The sequence below is a fragment of the Pristiophorus japonicus genome, chromosome 18, assembly GCF_044704955.1.
Source record: "Pristiophorus japonicus isolate sPriJap1 chromosome 18, sPriJap1.hap1, whole genome shotgun sequence".
NCBI lineage: Eukaryota > Metazoa > Chordata > Chondrichthyes > Pristiophoridae > Pristiophorus > Pristiophorus japonicus.
The window spans coordinates 1,149,170-1,162,663 of NC_091994.1; the positions used below are offsets into that span (position 1 = coordinate 1,149,170).

At 52.0% G+C, this 13,494-nt stretch overlaps 1 protein-coding gene across 3 annotated transcripts in view; it reads left to right on the forward strand.

Moving 5' to 3' along the window:
• The window catches only part of mef2b (myocyte enhancer factor 2b), a 140,156-nt gene that overhangs the window by 60,487 nt on the left and 66,175 nt on the right, over nt 1-13,494 (forward strand). For all 3 annotated transcript variants that reach the window (XM_070859540.1, XM_070859539.1, XM_070859541.1), the window contains exon 2: nt 5,230-5,359. In XM_070859540.1, coding sequence (XP_070715641.1) covers nt 5,306-5,359 — 54 coding nt within the window. In that variant the 5' untranslated portion in view covers nt 5,230-5,305. The remainder of the gene's footprint in view (nt 1-5,229; nt 5,360-13,494) is intronic.

Genomic DNA, 13,494 nt, shown 5'->3' on the forward strand with positions numbered 1-13,494 from the left:
CTTCACTTGCCCATTCGAAATAACGACCGATTGTGGAAGGCAGAGAAGATTGGAGAAATAAAAAGCGATGATGTGGGTCACATTTAGAATGATCGTCTGTTACAGCACACAAGGAGGCCATTCAGCCCATCGAGCCAGGATAGGCTCGGAGAGCGATCCATTTAGTCCCACTCCCCGCTCTTTCCCCACAGCCCCGGCACATTTCTCCTGTCCCAATATTTACCCAATTCCCGTTTGAAAGTTATTATTGAATCTGCTCCCACCGCCTTTTCAGGCAGCGCGTTCCCGATCACAACAACTCGCTGCGTAAACACATTCTCCTCATTTCGCCCTCTGGTTCTATTGCCGATGATTTTAAATCTGTGTCCCTCTAGTTACCGAGCCTCCTGTCAGTGGAAAGTTTCTCATTTATTCTATCAAAGCCATTCCTGATTTTGAACACCTCTGTTGAATCTCCCCTTAACCATCTCTGCTCTGAGGAGAACAATCCCAGCTTCTCCAGTCTCCCCACGTCACTGAAGTCCCCTGGGACTATTCTGGTCAATCCCCTCTGCACCCTCTCCAAGGCCTTGACATCCTTCCTACAGTGCGGGGCCCAGAATTGACCCCACTCCTCCAGCTGGGGCCTAACTTAACCAAGGGGGCTGTCCGGGACTTGCCAAGTTCAGCACCACACTGTCTTGTTCACATTTGTGCTCAGGATCTGAGCAAAGCTGACAAGGCCACGTTTATTGCCCATCCTGAGTTGGCCCGGTGATGGGCCACTTCTCAAGGCATGGCAACAACAACAACAACAACACCTTGCATTTATATAGAAAAAGCAGAAAGACTTGCATTGCTATAACATCTTTCACAACCTCAGGACACCTCAAAGCGCTTTCGTCAGTGAAGGCCTTTTTGAAATATAGTCTCTATTGTAATATAGGAAACACAGCAGCCGATTTGTTTACAGCAAGCTCCCACAAACAGCAATACAATGACCAGCTAACCAGTTTTAGTGATGGTTGGGTGCTAAATATTGGCCAGGATACCAGGGAGAACTCCCCTGCTCTTCTTCGAAATAGTGGTCGTGGAATCGTTTACAGTTGGCCTCCCATCTTCTACCCTATATAAACCTGAGCTCATCCAAAACTCTGCAGCCCGTGTCCTAACTCGCACCGAGTCCCGCTCACCCATCACCCCCTGTGCTCACTGCCCCGTGTCCTAACTCGCACCCAGTCCCACTCACCCATCACCCCCTGTGCTCGCTGCCCCGTGTCCTAACTCACACCGAGTCCCGCTCACCCATCGCCCCCTGTGCTCGCTGACCTACATTGGCTCCCGGTCTGGCAACGCCTCGATTTTAAAATTCTCATTTCCCTTATTTCCAATTCCCTCCATGGCCTCGCCCCTCCCTATCTCTGCAATCTCCTCCAGCCCCACAACCCCCGAGATCTCTGTGCTCCTTTAATTCTGGCCTCTTGCGCATCTCCCGATTTCCATCGTTCCACCATTGGCGGCCGTGCCTTCAGCTGCTTGGACCCTAAGCTCTGGAACTCCCTCGCTAAACCTCTCTATCCTCCTTTAAGACGCTCCTTAGAACCTACCTCTTCAACTAAGCTTTTGGTTATCTGTCCTTCTATCTCCTTGTGTGGCTCAGTGCCAAAGTTTGTTTGATAATCACTCAAGTGAAACATCGTGGGATGTCTTACTACATTAAAGGCGCTATAGGCCAGCATTTCACATCGTGGAATGAGACAGCACAAAAGGAGCCCATTTGGCCCATTGTGCTCTCTGGTACAGTTATCCTATTAATCACGTTCCCCTGATTTTTCCCTGTAGTCTTGCATATTTTTTTCCTTCAAATATTTATCCCATTCGTTGCCCTTGGTGACGGTGGGGCCGTACTTGAACTGCTGCAGTCCAAGTGATGAAGGTCCTCCCACAGTGTTGGGGAGGTGTAATGAGTGCATCCTGTGGGTATGCTCACGGGTTTGTGAAGCTGGGAGTGGCTTCGCCAGTCACGTGATGTTCACAAGACTCAATAAAACCCCAGCCAATTGGGTTCGGGGGATCCACGATGGGGCAGGTGGATGAACTGGTAATGTGTTGTGTGATAAACCTATTTGTAATAAACCAACTAGTTCTTAATTGCAATTTGTTGCTATGCATTCTTAAGCAAAGAACCCATGAAGCAAATACATTACAGCAGGCAGTTGGGAGTTTGAGTTGCAGTGTGATGAATTCTGCATGCGGGGATCGCTTTGGGCTTTGCGTTCTGTTGTTAAACTGAAGCTTGCAAGCAAGTTATTCCCCGACAGTTGCTGTGACGAATTGCTACGCACCTCTCAGCCTGGCTCAGGCCAGCTCTAAGCAACCTACAGTAATTCTGTTCATGACCCAATTCCCAAGTGACGTCAAGGGACTATGTGGATGACGGCTCTGCATCTGCCTTCTCCCTCTTCCCCCGTCTCTCCCTCTCTGACGCAATTGAGCCTCGAGAGCTTCTGGAGGAGCTGCAGTTCACACACAAATATTTCAGCGTTGGCCAAACAAACAACCTCACTCCCCACAGTTTCCCATAGCGGAGAGAACCGAAAGCTGGGACAGAGCCTGGGTGTGTAAAAAGCTGCATGAATGGAGCTTTCTTTCTGCCGCTGTATCTGTTCATCAACAACAACACTGACATCTTGCATTGATGTAGATCGACTGAGAAGCTGGGGTTGTTCTCCTTGGAGCAGAGAAGGTTAAGAGGAGATTAGATCGAAGTAATCAAAATCATGAATGGTTTTAATAGAGTAAATAAAGAGACTGTTCCAATGGCTCGGTAATCAGAGGGCACAGATTGAGGGCGATTGGCAAAACAACCCGAGGCGACACGAGAAAGATCTTTTATTACGCAGCAAGTGGTTAGGATTCGGAACGCGCTGCCTGAGAGGGCAGTGGAAGCAGCGCGTTCCGAATCCTAACGGTTTTCAATCATGGTTTTCAAAAGGGAGTTGGATAAATACTTGGGAAGATAAAAAAATGCAGGAATGTCGGGGAAAGAGCGGGGAAGTGGGATTAAAGAAAGAAAGACTTGCATTTATATAGCACCTTTCACGACCACTGGACATCTCAAAACGTTTACAGCCAGTGAAACACTTTTGAAGTGTAGTCACTGTTGTAATGTGGGAAACGCGGCAGCCAATTTGCGCACAGCAAGCTCCCACACACAGCAATGTGATAATGACCAGATAATCTGTTTTAGTGATTGTTGGTTGAGGGATAAATATTGGCCCCAGGACACCGGGGAGAACTTCCCTGCTCTTGTTCGAAATAGTGCCGTGGAATCTTTTACATCCTCCCGAGAGAGCAGACGGGGCCTCGGTTTAACGTCTCATCCGAAAGACAGCACCTCCGACAGTGCATCACTGGAAACAGATTATCCGATCATTATCATAACTCTGTTTGTGGGAGCTTGCTGTGCGCAAATTGGCCGGCGCGTTTCCCACATTACAACAGTGACTACACTCAAAGTACTTCATTGGCTGTAAAGCGCGTTGGGACGTCCGGTGTTGTGAAAGGTGCTATATAATTGCAAGTCTGTCTTTTCTCAAGACTTCCCTTAAACATTCGGGTCGCTGTGTCCCTGGGGAGGGGAAATGGGCTGGAGATCCTGCTACCGATCGCTGTCCAGTGACCTCTGCTGGCAAGCATGGTCCAGCAAACCCCCCCCACCCTACGGTCAACATTGGCTATCGGAGCTCACCCAATGGGACGGTGGGCAGCCAGTGTCCATGGCCACCGGTGTTGTTCGGGGAGGAGAGGAGTTGTTGTGATCGGGAACGCGCTGCCTGAAAGGGCAGTGGGAGCAGATTCAACAGTAACTTTCAAACGGGATAAATACTTGAAGGGGAAAAATGTGCCGGGCTGTGGGGAAAGATCCGGGGGGAGTGGGACTGATTGGATCGCTTTTCAATGAGCCAGTACAGGCACGATGGGCCGAATGGCCTCCTGTGCTGTAAGATTCTACAACTCAGACCCCAGTGAGAGTCGGGAGAGGCAGAAAGGAAAACTATAAGGGCGAGTAACCCGGGCGGAGTTGCATCACTTTGTGTAAAGCTTGTACACTGAGGCCTGTAAATAAATGTAGAGCTACGTGGCACAGCAACCATAAGTTATTTTCTTTAAGCTCTAGAATGACTGTGCTGGTTTTGAAGAGCACTGAAGATTACTAGTTTGAATATACTCTTTCTGTATCATCATCCACAACCATCAAACGACCAAACAAGGCAGCAAAAAACAAAATAATTGGCATCAAATCCAACCAATGGGTGATATTGCTGCCAATTTGAAACCCGCCCTCCCATTCTCCAAATTGCTCTCGAGTTATTAACGTGGCTTCTGTTAATAATCACATTCAAATAAAGGAGTAACATTTATTTAATGTGGGTAAAGTTACTGTGGTGATCTGGGCTGGGTATCCGTCACCTTCAGGTGAAGCAGGGTCAGTGGTCGGAGAAAATTGGGACAAAGTGTACACATGTCATTTATTCCCCACTTAAAAGCCATACCTTTTGTCCTTCCCTCTTTAATGCTTTGAATTTGATATTCTTATTTGTACTTGAATAGCAAAACTTGGAGCGATTTGGGAGGTGGAGAAGTAGACTTGATTGGACCAGAGCACACCACAGTGTCAGTCATTGAAGGCGGGGTGGGGCTTACGGCAGAGGGCAGTCAGTGCACCACATCAAGCAGTCTACAGAATCTATTTAAAACGAGTCTCTGAACGACAACAAACACAAGCAGGGTGATTACACCTCCAATAAAAGCAGGGTGATCTCTCTCGAAAAATAGTGAGTGGAGGGTAGTGACATCATAATAATTATGTGCGTAGAATCAATCCTCGTCACTGACAGCATTTCTGTGTTGGCGGAGTAAATAGATCCTGTTTGCTGTGAAATGGACTGTTTGATGTGCGTTTTGCCACCAGTCCGGGAATTGTGGTATCACCATACGCCGTTTCTCTGCGCCGCCACTGGAGGGAGGGTGTCATTACACCGTGACCTGTTTACATGGACTTTTTGCATTGTGAATAAGAATTTATGAATGTGACAACAGGTGGCAAGGTTTTATAGACCAAACTAGGTGCAGATATAAGATTTTTATATATATAATGTGTGTGTGTGTGTATATATATATATATATTATATGTGTGTGTGTGTATAATACAGATGCTATTAATGTGTATTCATTTCCCTCCCCCAGGTGATGACCAAAAAACAGTTCTGTTCTTGGATTTGAAACGCAAAGACGAGATTGTTAGACGAGTGGAGAGTGAAAAATGGGGAGAAAGAAGATACAGATCTCCCGTATCGTTGACCAGCGGAATCGGCAGGTATGGGAATCCCCGGGGGGGAGGGGGGGGGGGGAGAGGAGTGGTGCGACCTTGACCCCTGCCACAACTGACCCCCGCCCAGTTACCCTACCCTTTCTGTTGCTGAGGTGTTGGCTCCAATATTTTATGGGTAATGCCAGACGGTGAGTGTTGACCAGCTATTCTGCAGTGGTGGGAATCACATCCACACCCTTACACACTCCAGCCAGGCAGCGATCAGGAGTAGGAGGGACCTGGGCCAGTTCCCTTCCCCTTCCCATTCCAGGGCCCCTCGGGTCAATGGTGGCACCTGTCAAGATACCAGAGCTAACACCAGCTGACTTTGACCCGAGAAGGCTCTGTGCCACACTGGGCACTGGATTCACCGACTGACCCACCCAGCACGTGGCCAACAGTTTTTAAATCGTTTCCCCCCCCACCCTCAATTTTTAAAAGCAGCATCCAACTCCCATTCTATCGCTTGTTCATTGTTGCCATTCTGCCAGTGGTCACCTGGAGATGTAAGCAGGCAAACTGGGCTAACCTAGGTTTTGGTTTTCTCAGCCTTAATGATCAGGAATGTCTTTGCCCTCTGGCCAATCGGTCAGGTAACCCTTGCGTCCTATTGCCCCGGTTTCAAAATTCCCCTATCCTTGTTTCCAAATCCCTCCATAGCCCTTGCCCCTCCCTATCTCTGTAATCTCCGCCAGCCCCACAGCCCCCCCGAGATCTCTGCACTCCTCCAATTCTAGCCTCTTGTGCATCCCCCGATTCCCATCGCCCCACCATCGGTGGCCGTGCCTTCAGCTGCCTGGGCCCCAAGCTCTGGAACTCCCTCCCTAAACCTCTCTGTGTGTCTCTCTCTCTCTCTCTCTCTCTCTCTCTCTCTCTCTCTCTCTCTCTCTCTCTCTCTCTCTGTCTCTATCTCTGTCTCTGTCTCTGTCTCTGTCTCTCTCTCTCTAAGATGCTCCTTAAAACCTCCCTCTTTGACCAAACTTTTGGTCGCTTGTCCTAATATCTCCTTATGTGGCTCGGTGTCAGATCTTGTTCGATAATCGTTTTTGTGAAGCACCTTGGGACGTTTTACTGCATTAAAGGCGCTATATAAATGCAAGTTGTTGCTGTTGTAGTGCGGGGGGGCAACGACAGGTGTCGGGGGAGGCAATAGATCAAAGGAAGGTGGTGGTGAGTGCAGGAATTGTGGGAAGCGGCAGAGTGGAGGCGTTTTCCCGGACCGGCACCACGATACCCGAGGGAAAGCTGGCCATCTGTTGGTGTGAGGGTCGGAGGCGGAATTCCCAGGTTGCTACATAAATCTAAAACTAAAACCGGAATCTTCGCCTCAGCCGAGAGGCTTTCAGCAATGCAGGAACGAGAGCTTGCTATTTCTGTGAAGAGAGGGGTCATGCCCTGACTTGCTGATAAAGGGGGTAGTGTCACCATATTAGGGAGCTTTTAGTCAGGTTAACTCCCAGGAGCCTCCCAGAATAGATCGCTCCATGATCCCAGTTGAAATTCCACCTTTTTGCTGGTCTGGGAACACTGAAGTGACGGAAGAAACTCTCTCAATAACTTTTATCACGGGGCTGGGTTTTCGGCTTTGCTGATTTTGGGGCGTTGATGGCAGCGGGCAGTCCTGCTACTGCCTGGGAACGGTTTGTACATTGGGCGGGGACCCCCGAGTGTGGGGGCTGGTGGGGGCGGGCCCTGAGTGTGGGGGCGGGGCCCTGAGTGTGGGGGCGGGGCCCTGAGTGTGGGGGCTGGTGTGTGTGTGTCCCCACCCCCGAGTGTGGGGGCGGGGCCCGCGTGTGGGGGCGGGGCCCCGCGTGTGGGTGTGGGGGCGGGGCCCTGAGTGTGGGGGCGGGGCCCTGCGTGTGAGTGTGGGGGCGGGGCCCCGAGTGTGAGTGTGGGGGCGGGGCTGTGAGTGTGGGGGGGGAGCCCCGAGTGTGAGTGTGGGGGGGGAGCCCCGAGTGTGAGTGAGTGTGGGCGGGGCCCTGAGTGAGTGTGTGGGCGGGGCCCTGAGTGAGTGTGGGGGCGGGGCCCTGAGTGAGTGTGGGGGCGGGGCCCTGAGTGAGTGTGGGGGCGGGGCCCTGAGTGTGGGGGCGGGGCCCTGAGTGTGGGGGCGGGGCCCTGAGTGTGAGTGTGGGGACGGGGCCCTGAGTGTGGGCGGGGCACTACGGGAGGCGTTGTGTGTATCTCTCTCGGGGCGCTAGGCCGGCTGAGCACGGGACAATCCTGAGCTAAACAGCCGGCCCGGGAGCGCTCCAAGAGAGGTCTGTGGGGTGAGAAAACAATCCACCAGAAACATTCCCAATACACAGCCCATGCCACCACAACATAACTCGTAAAAAAACAACCACACTTACCCGAGGTGGCCATTACTTCCCTCACTGTGGCCGCTACAGCTCGGGCTGCCCGCTTTCCCAGGCACCCCCACCAGGGGACGCTCTACGCAGCGCTACGGATCGAGCCGGAGTCGCAACCAGGGGGCGTTGCACACCGGCTCACCTCCCCCGGGCGGTAATGCTCCGTGCCCCACCGATACCGGCCCCGAATATCCCAGCGGGGCTCACCGCCACCAGTGCCAGCCCTCCGCGGCACTAACGGGCAGCAATGACCGTAAAGTCCAGCCTAGAGTTTTACAGCCCAGAAACAGGCCATTCAGTCCCACCGCTCCGTGTCGGGGTTTCTGCTCCACACCAGCCCCCTCCCACCCACCCACCCCTCTCCATCTCACCCCATCACCATATCCTTCTATTCCTTTCTCCCCCATGTCTTTATCCAGCTTCCCCTTAAATACATCGATACTGTAAAGTCCTTACTCTACAGTATGAAACCACACGAGGCACATTCTGGGGACAAGATCACTCTGTGACCTGAACTCTTTATTCACAAAAAGCCATGACCCTGCGTGGGACCTCTCTTTTTATACCTGTGTGATCAGGTAAGGCGTGTCTCCCCCAAGTTCACCCCTTGTGGTCAAGGTGTGCATCTAGGTTGAGTGTATACAGTGATACAGTGGTGTTACATTGTGGTTACATACATGACATCACCCCCCCCCCCCCCCCCCCCAAGTCTTATTGGGATCATAGGTTTAGTCTGTCAGGTGGTCTACGCTCCCTTATGGAGCACCGCAGTTGGGGCCCTGGTTGTTGGACACTGATGTGAATGTCTGTCACCTGTGGTGATTCCGGCCTGTCCGGGCTGACCGCAAGGACTGGCGGGCTGTGATGGGGGAACCTGCGCAGTCAAAGGCATCGACAGCCATGACCATCTCGGCGCTTTGCTCCGCTGCCCCCTCAGTGGTGGCCAGTGGGAGCCTGCTGAGCGCGTCAGCGCAATTTTCAGTGCCGGGCTGGTGCCGGATAGAGTAGTCATAGGCCGCTAGCGTGAGAGCCCATCGCTGTATGCGAGCTGATGCGTTGGCATTGATAGCCTTGCTGTCTGACAACAGGGATGTTAATGGCTTCTGGTCCGTCTCTAATTCAAACTTCCTACTGAAGAGGTACTGATGCATTTTTTTTACAGCATAGACACATGCAAGCGCTTCCTTCTCGACCATCCCATATCCCTGTTCTGCTTGAGAGAGCGACCTGGAGGCATAAGCCACAGGTTGTAGTTGACCCTCAGCATTGCCCTGCTGCAACACGCACCCAACCCAATAGGACGATGCATCACATGTCAGAACCAATTTTTTTACAGGGGTCGTACAGGGTCAAAAACTTGTTTGAACAAAGTAGGTTTCGCGCCCGATCCAAAGCCTGTTCCTGACAGTCCCCCCAAAACCAATCGCAACCCTTACGCAGGAGCACGTGTAGCGGCTCCAACAACGTGCTCAATTTCGGCAGAAAGTTCCCAAAATAGTTCAACAGTCCTAGGAATGTCCGCTCAGCCTGCCATTGTCTCTGTTAAAGTCCTGCTCTGGGGTCTATTGCTGCCTGGGGAGTGTCGGACTGCCCCTGCCTGCCTGCGGGGCTCTGAGTCGCATTGATGATGTTGACTCCCTGATCCATCGCCGCGTTAGAGGCAGAATTGCGCGCGTATATTATTTTCGTCTCTTCCTCCCCCGCCATGAAAGTTTGAGCTATCAACACCGCCGCTTCCAAGGTCAAATCCTTGGTCTCAATTAATGTATGGAAAATTCCCGCATGACCGATACCCTCGATGAAGAAGTCCCTTGGCATCTCCCCCCTGCAGGCGTCTGTGAACTTAGAGGCTGGCCAAACGCCGGAGGTCCACTATAAAGTCCGGTATGCTCTGTCCTTCACGACGTCGGTGGGTGTAGAATCTGTGTCGGGCCATGTGTATGCTACTCGCTGGTTTGAGGTGCTCCCCGATCAGTTTGCTAAGTTCTTCAAAGGTTTTGTCCGCCGGCTTTTCGGGTGCTAGTAAGTCCTTCATGAGCGCGTAAGTCTTTGGTCCGCAGCTGGTCAGGAGATGAGCCCTTCGCTTGTCGGCCGTTACATCCCCCAGCCAGTCTTTCATAATGAAGCTTTGCTGAAGCCTCCCGACAAAATCGTCCCAGTCTTCCCCGACACAGTACCGTTCCTCTGTGCTACCGGTGGCCATTCTCGTGGGTCGTGAATTCCCGTTTCTCGTCGCCAATGTAAAGTCCTTACTCTACAGTATGAAACCACACGAGGCACATTCTGGGGACAAGGTCACTCTGTGACCTTAACTCTTTATTCACAGGACTCCAAAAAACGATGACCCTGTGTAGGACCTCCCTTTTTATACCTGTGTGATCAGGTGAGGGGTGTCTCCCACAAGTTCACCCCTTGTGTTCAAGGTGTGCATCTAGGTTGAGTGTATACAGTGATACAGTGGTGTTACATTGTGGTTATATACACGACAGATACTATTCGCCTCGAGCCCTCCCTGTGGCAGTGAGTCCCACATTCTCCCCCCTCTCTGGGTGAAGAGGTTTCTCCTGAATTCCCCATTGGGTTTATTAGTGACTATCTTATATTTAGACTCGGGTTGATTTAAGAATAATAATTACCAATTTACCAGCTCCTTCCATGGATCCGCTGGCGAGCGCACCGCCCAATGTACTCCCCACACAACACCTTGCATTCATATAGCGCCTTCTACATAATAAGACGTACCAAGGTGCTTCACGGGAAATTTTGTTAACAAACAAAATTTGACACTGATATTACGGCAGATAAGCAAAAGCTTGGTCAAAGAGGTTGGTTTTAAGGAGCGTCTTGAAGGAGGAAAGAGAGGTAGAGAGGTAGAGAGGCGGAGAGGTTTAGGGAGGGAGTTCCAGAGCTTGGGGCCCAGGCAACAGAAGGTACGGCCACCGATGGTGGAGCGATTATAATCAGGGATGCTCAGGAGGGCAGAATTAGAGGAACACAGACATCTCGGGGGGTTGTGGGGCTGGAGGAGATTACAGAGATAGGGAGAGGCGAGGTCATGGAGGGGTTTGAAAACAAGGAAGAGAATTTTAAAATCGAGGCGTTGCTTAACCGGGAGCCAATGTAGGTCAGCGAGCACAGGGGATGATGGGTGAGTGGGACTCGGTGTGAGTTAGGACACGGGGCAGTGAGCACAGGGGGTGATGGGTGAGTGGGACTGGGTGTGAGTTAGGACACGGGTCAGTGGGCACAGGGGGTGATGGGTGAGTGGGACTGGGTGTGAGTTAGGACACGGGGCAGTGAGCACAGGGGGTGATGGGTGAGTGGGACTGGGTGTGAGTTAGGACACGGGTCACTGAGCACAGGGGGTGATGGGTGAGTGGGACTGGGTGTGAGTTAGGACACGGGGCAGTGAGCACAGGGGGTGATGGGTGAGTGGGACTGGGTGTGAGTTAGGACACGGGTCAGCGAGCACAGGGGGTGATGGGTGAGTGGGACTGGGTGTGAGTTAGGACACGGGACACAGGGGGTGAAGGGTGAGTGGGACTGGGTGTGAGTTAGGACACGGGGTCAGTGAGCACAGGGGGTGATGGGTGAGTGGGACTCAGTGCGAGTTAGGACACGGGGTCAGTGAGCACAGGGGGTGATGGGTGAGTGGGACTGGGTGTGAGTTAGGACACGGGGTCAGTGAGCACAGGGGGTGATGGGTGAGTGGGACTGGGTGTGAGTTAGGACACGGGTCAGTGGGCACAGGGGGTGATGGGTGAGTGGGACTTGGTGTGAGTTAGGACACGGGGCAGCTGAGTTTTAGATGAGCTCACGTTTAGAGGGTAGGATGTGGAAGGCCGGCCAGGAGAGCGTTGGAGTAGTCGAGGTGAGGATTAAACGGCCAGAACATCGCCAGGGTTTCTCCTCTTGCCTCTGTTGGATCATCAGTGGCACAGCCACAGGACTTGGGCACGAGGGCTCTGGGGAGTGAGAAAGAAACAACCAGAGATCTTTGGGCCCCCCCCTGTTCCCCCCCGATTTCCCCCATCCAGTTGCTCCTGCTGCAAAATGTGGATGTCGCGGGATGCCATCCACGGTCGAACACTCTCGGCCGACACTCGGCTGCCTGTCAGCGAGAGCTTGCTGTGCGCAAATTGACCTCTGAGTTTCCCGCATTACAGCAGTGAGTACAACTCGCCAAGGCTTCTTCGGCAGCACCTTAAATATATTTAAGGCGGAGATGGACAGATTTTTGAGCAATAAGGGAGTAAAGGGTTATGGGGAGCGGGCGGGGAAGTGGAGCTGAGTCCATGATCTTATTGAATGGCGGAGCAGGCTCGAGGGGCCGAATGGCCGACTCCTGCTCCTATTTCTTATGTTCTTATGTTCCCCTCCCAGTCACACACCATCCTGACTCGGAAATATATCGGCCGTTCCTTCATCGTCGCTGGGTCACAATCCTGGAACTCCCTCCCCAACAGCACTGTGGGAACACCTTCACCACACGGGACTGCAGTGGTTCAAGAAGGCGGCTCACCACCACCTTCTCAAGGGGCAATTAGGGATGGGCAATAAATGCCGGCCTTGCCAGCGACGCCCACATCCCGGAATTAATTTTTTTTAAAAAACATCTTTTACATGAGATGTTAGACGGAGGGCCCCGTCTGCTCTCTCAGGGGGACATAAAAGATCCCAGGGCACTATTTCAAAGAAGAGCAGGGGAGTTCTCCCCGGTGTCCTGGGGCCAATATTTATCCCTCAACCAACATCACCAAAGTAGATTATCTGGTCATTATCACATTGCTGTTTGTGGGATCTTGCTGTGCACAAATTGGCTGCTGCGTTTCCCACATTACAACAGTGACTACACTCCAAAAGTACTTCATTGGCTGTAAAGCGCTTTGGGACGTCCGGTGGTCGTGAAAGGTGCTATATAAATGCAAGTCGTTCTATTTCTCTGAATGCTCTTTTGGCCCAAGGTCACCTCCTCCCGCCCCCCCCCCCCCCCCCCAGGAACTGCCCACTGCTTTCAAATCAATTTTAAAAATAAATTTGCATAAGATTTGCCTAATATCTGGTTGTGAGTCAGCAGGTCACAAGACCGACGAGTCAGTGCCTGTTCGGTCCAGTTGTGAGGCAGTCGGAGCTTCTGATAGGTGAATTCCCACGCGTGGGGAATCGCTCCCCATGTGTGCTGTCTCTGGTTTCTGTTGGCTATCTTTGGCATCTGGTGTTCTCATCAAAGTATCGGTTTCGGCCCCATTTTTATTCAATATTCAACCAATTTTCTTAAATGCGTAAATTCACACTGTCGCTCAGAGAGTGCTCCTCGCAGGCGATACAGAGCAATTTAATTTTATTTGTATTCGTTCTTGGGCTGCGAGCATCGCTGGTAACGACCGATGTTGGTTGTGCATCCCGTAGTTGCCTTAAAAGATGTTGGTGGGCAATGTTCCCTTTGGTTTTATTTTGTGGCGCGGCCCCTTTAAGGGCTGGAGCGGCCCCTTTAAATACCACACAGCGCGGCTGTACCTGTTGGCGGGCCGGCAGTGCGGGAGCTACAGGGTGGTGGGCCTCCGTCATGAATTGCTGGTATGGCTCGCGAGGCCGCTTCACAGAGCAGCTAAGGGTCCTCGGGCTGGGAATTCGGCTGAAGGTTTTTTTAAGATGTTAATGTCGGGCAGTGGCTAAATTTAGTGCCGGAAAATGGTTTGCGTCGACAGGCAAAACATTCAGTGTTTGCACCCTGAGAGTGGGGCGAAGCACTAAGGGAAGCGTCCCACACTTCTCTCAGGGCACTGGGCC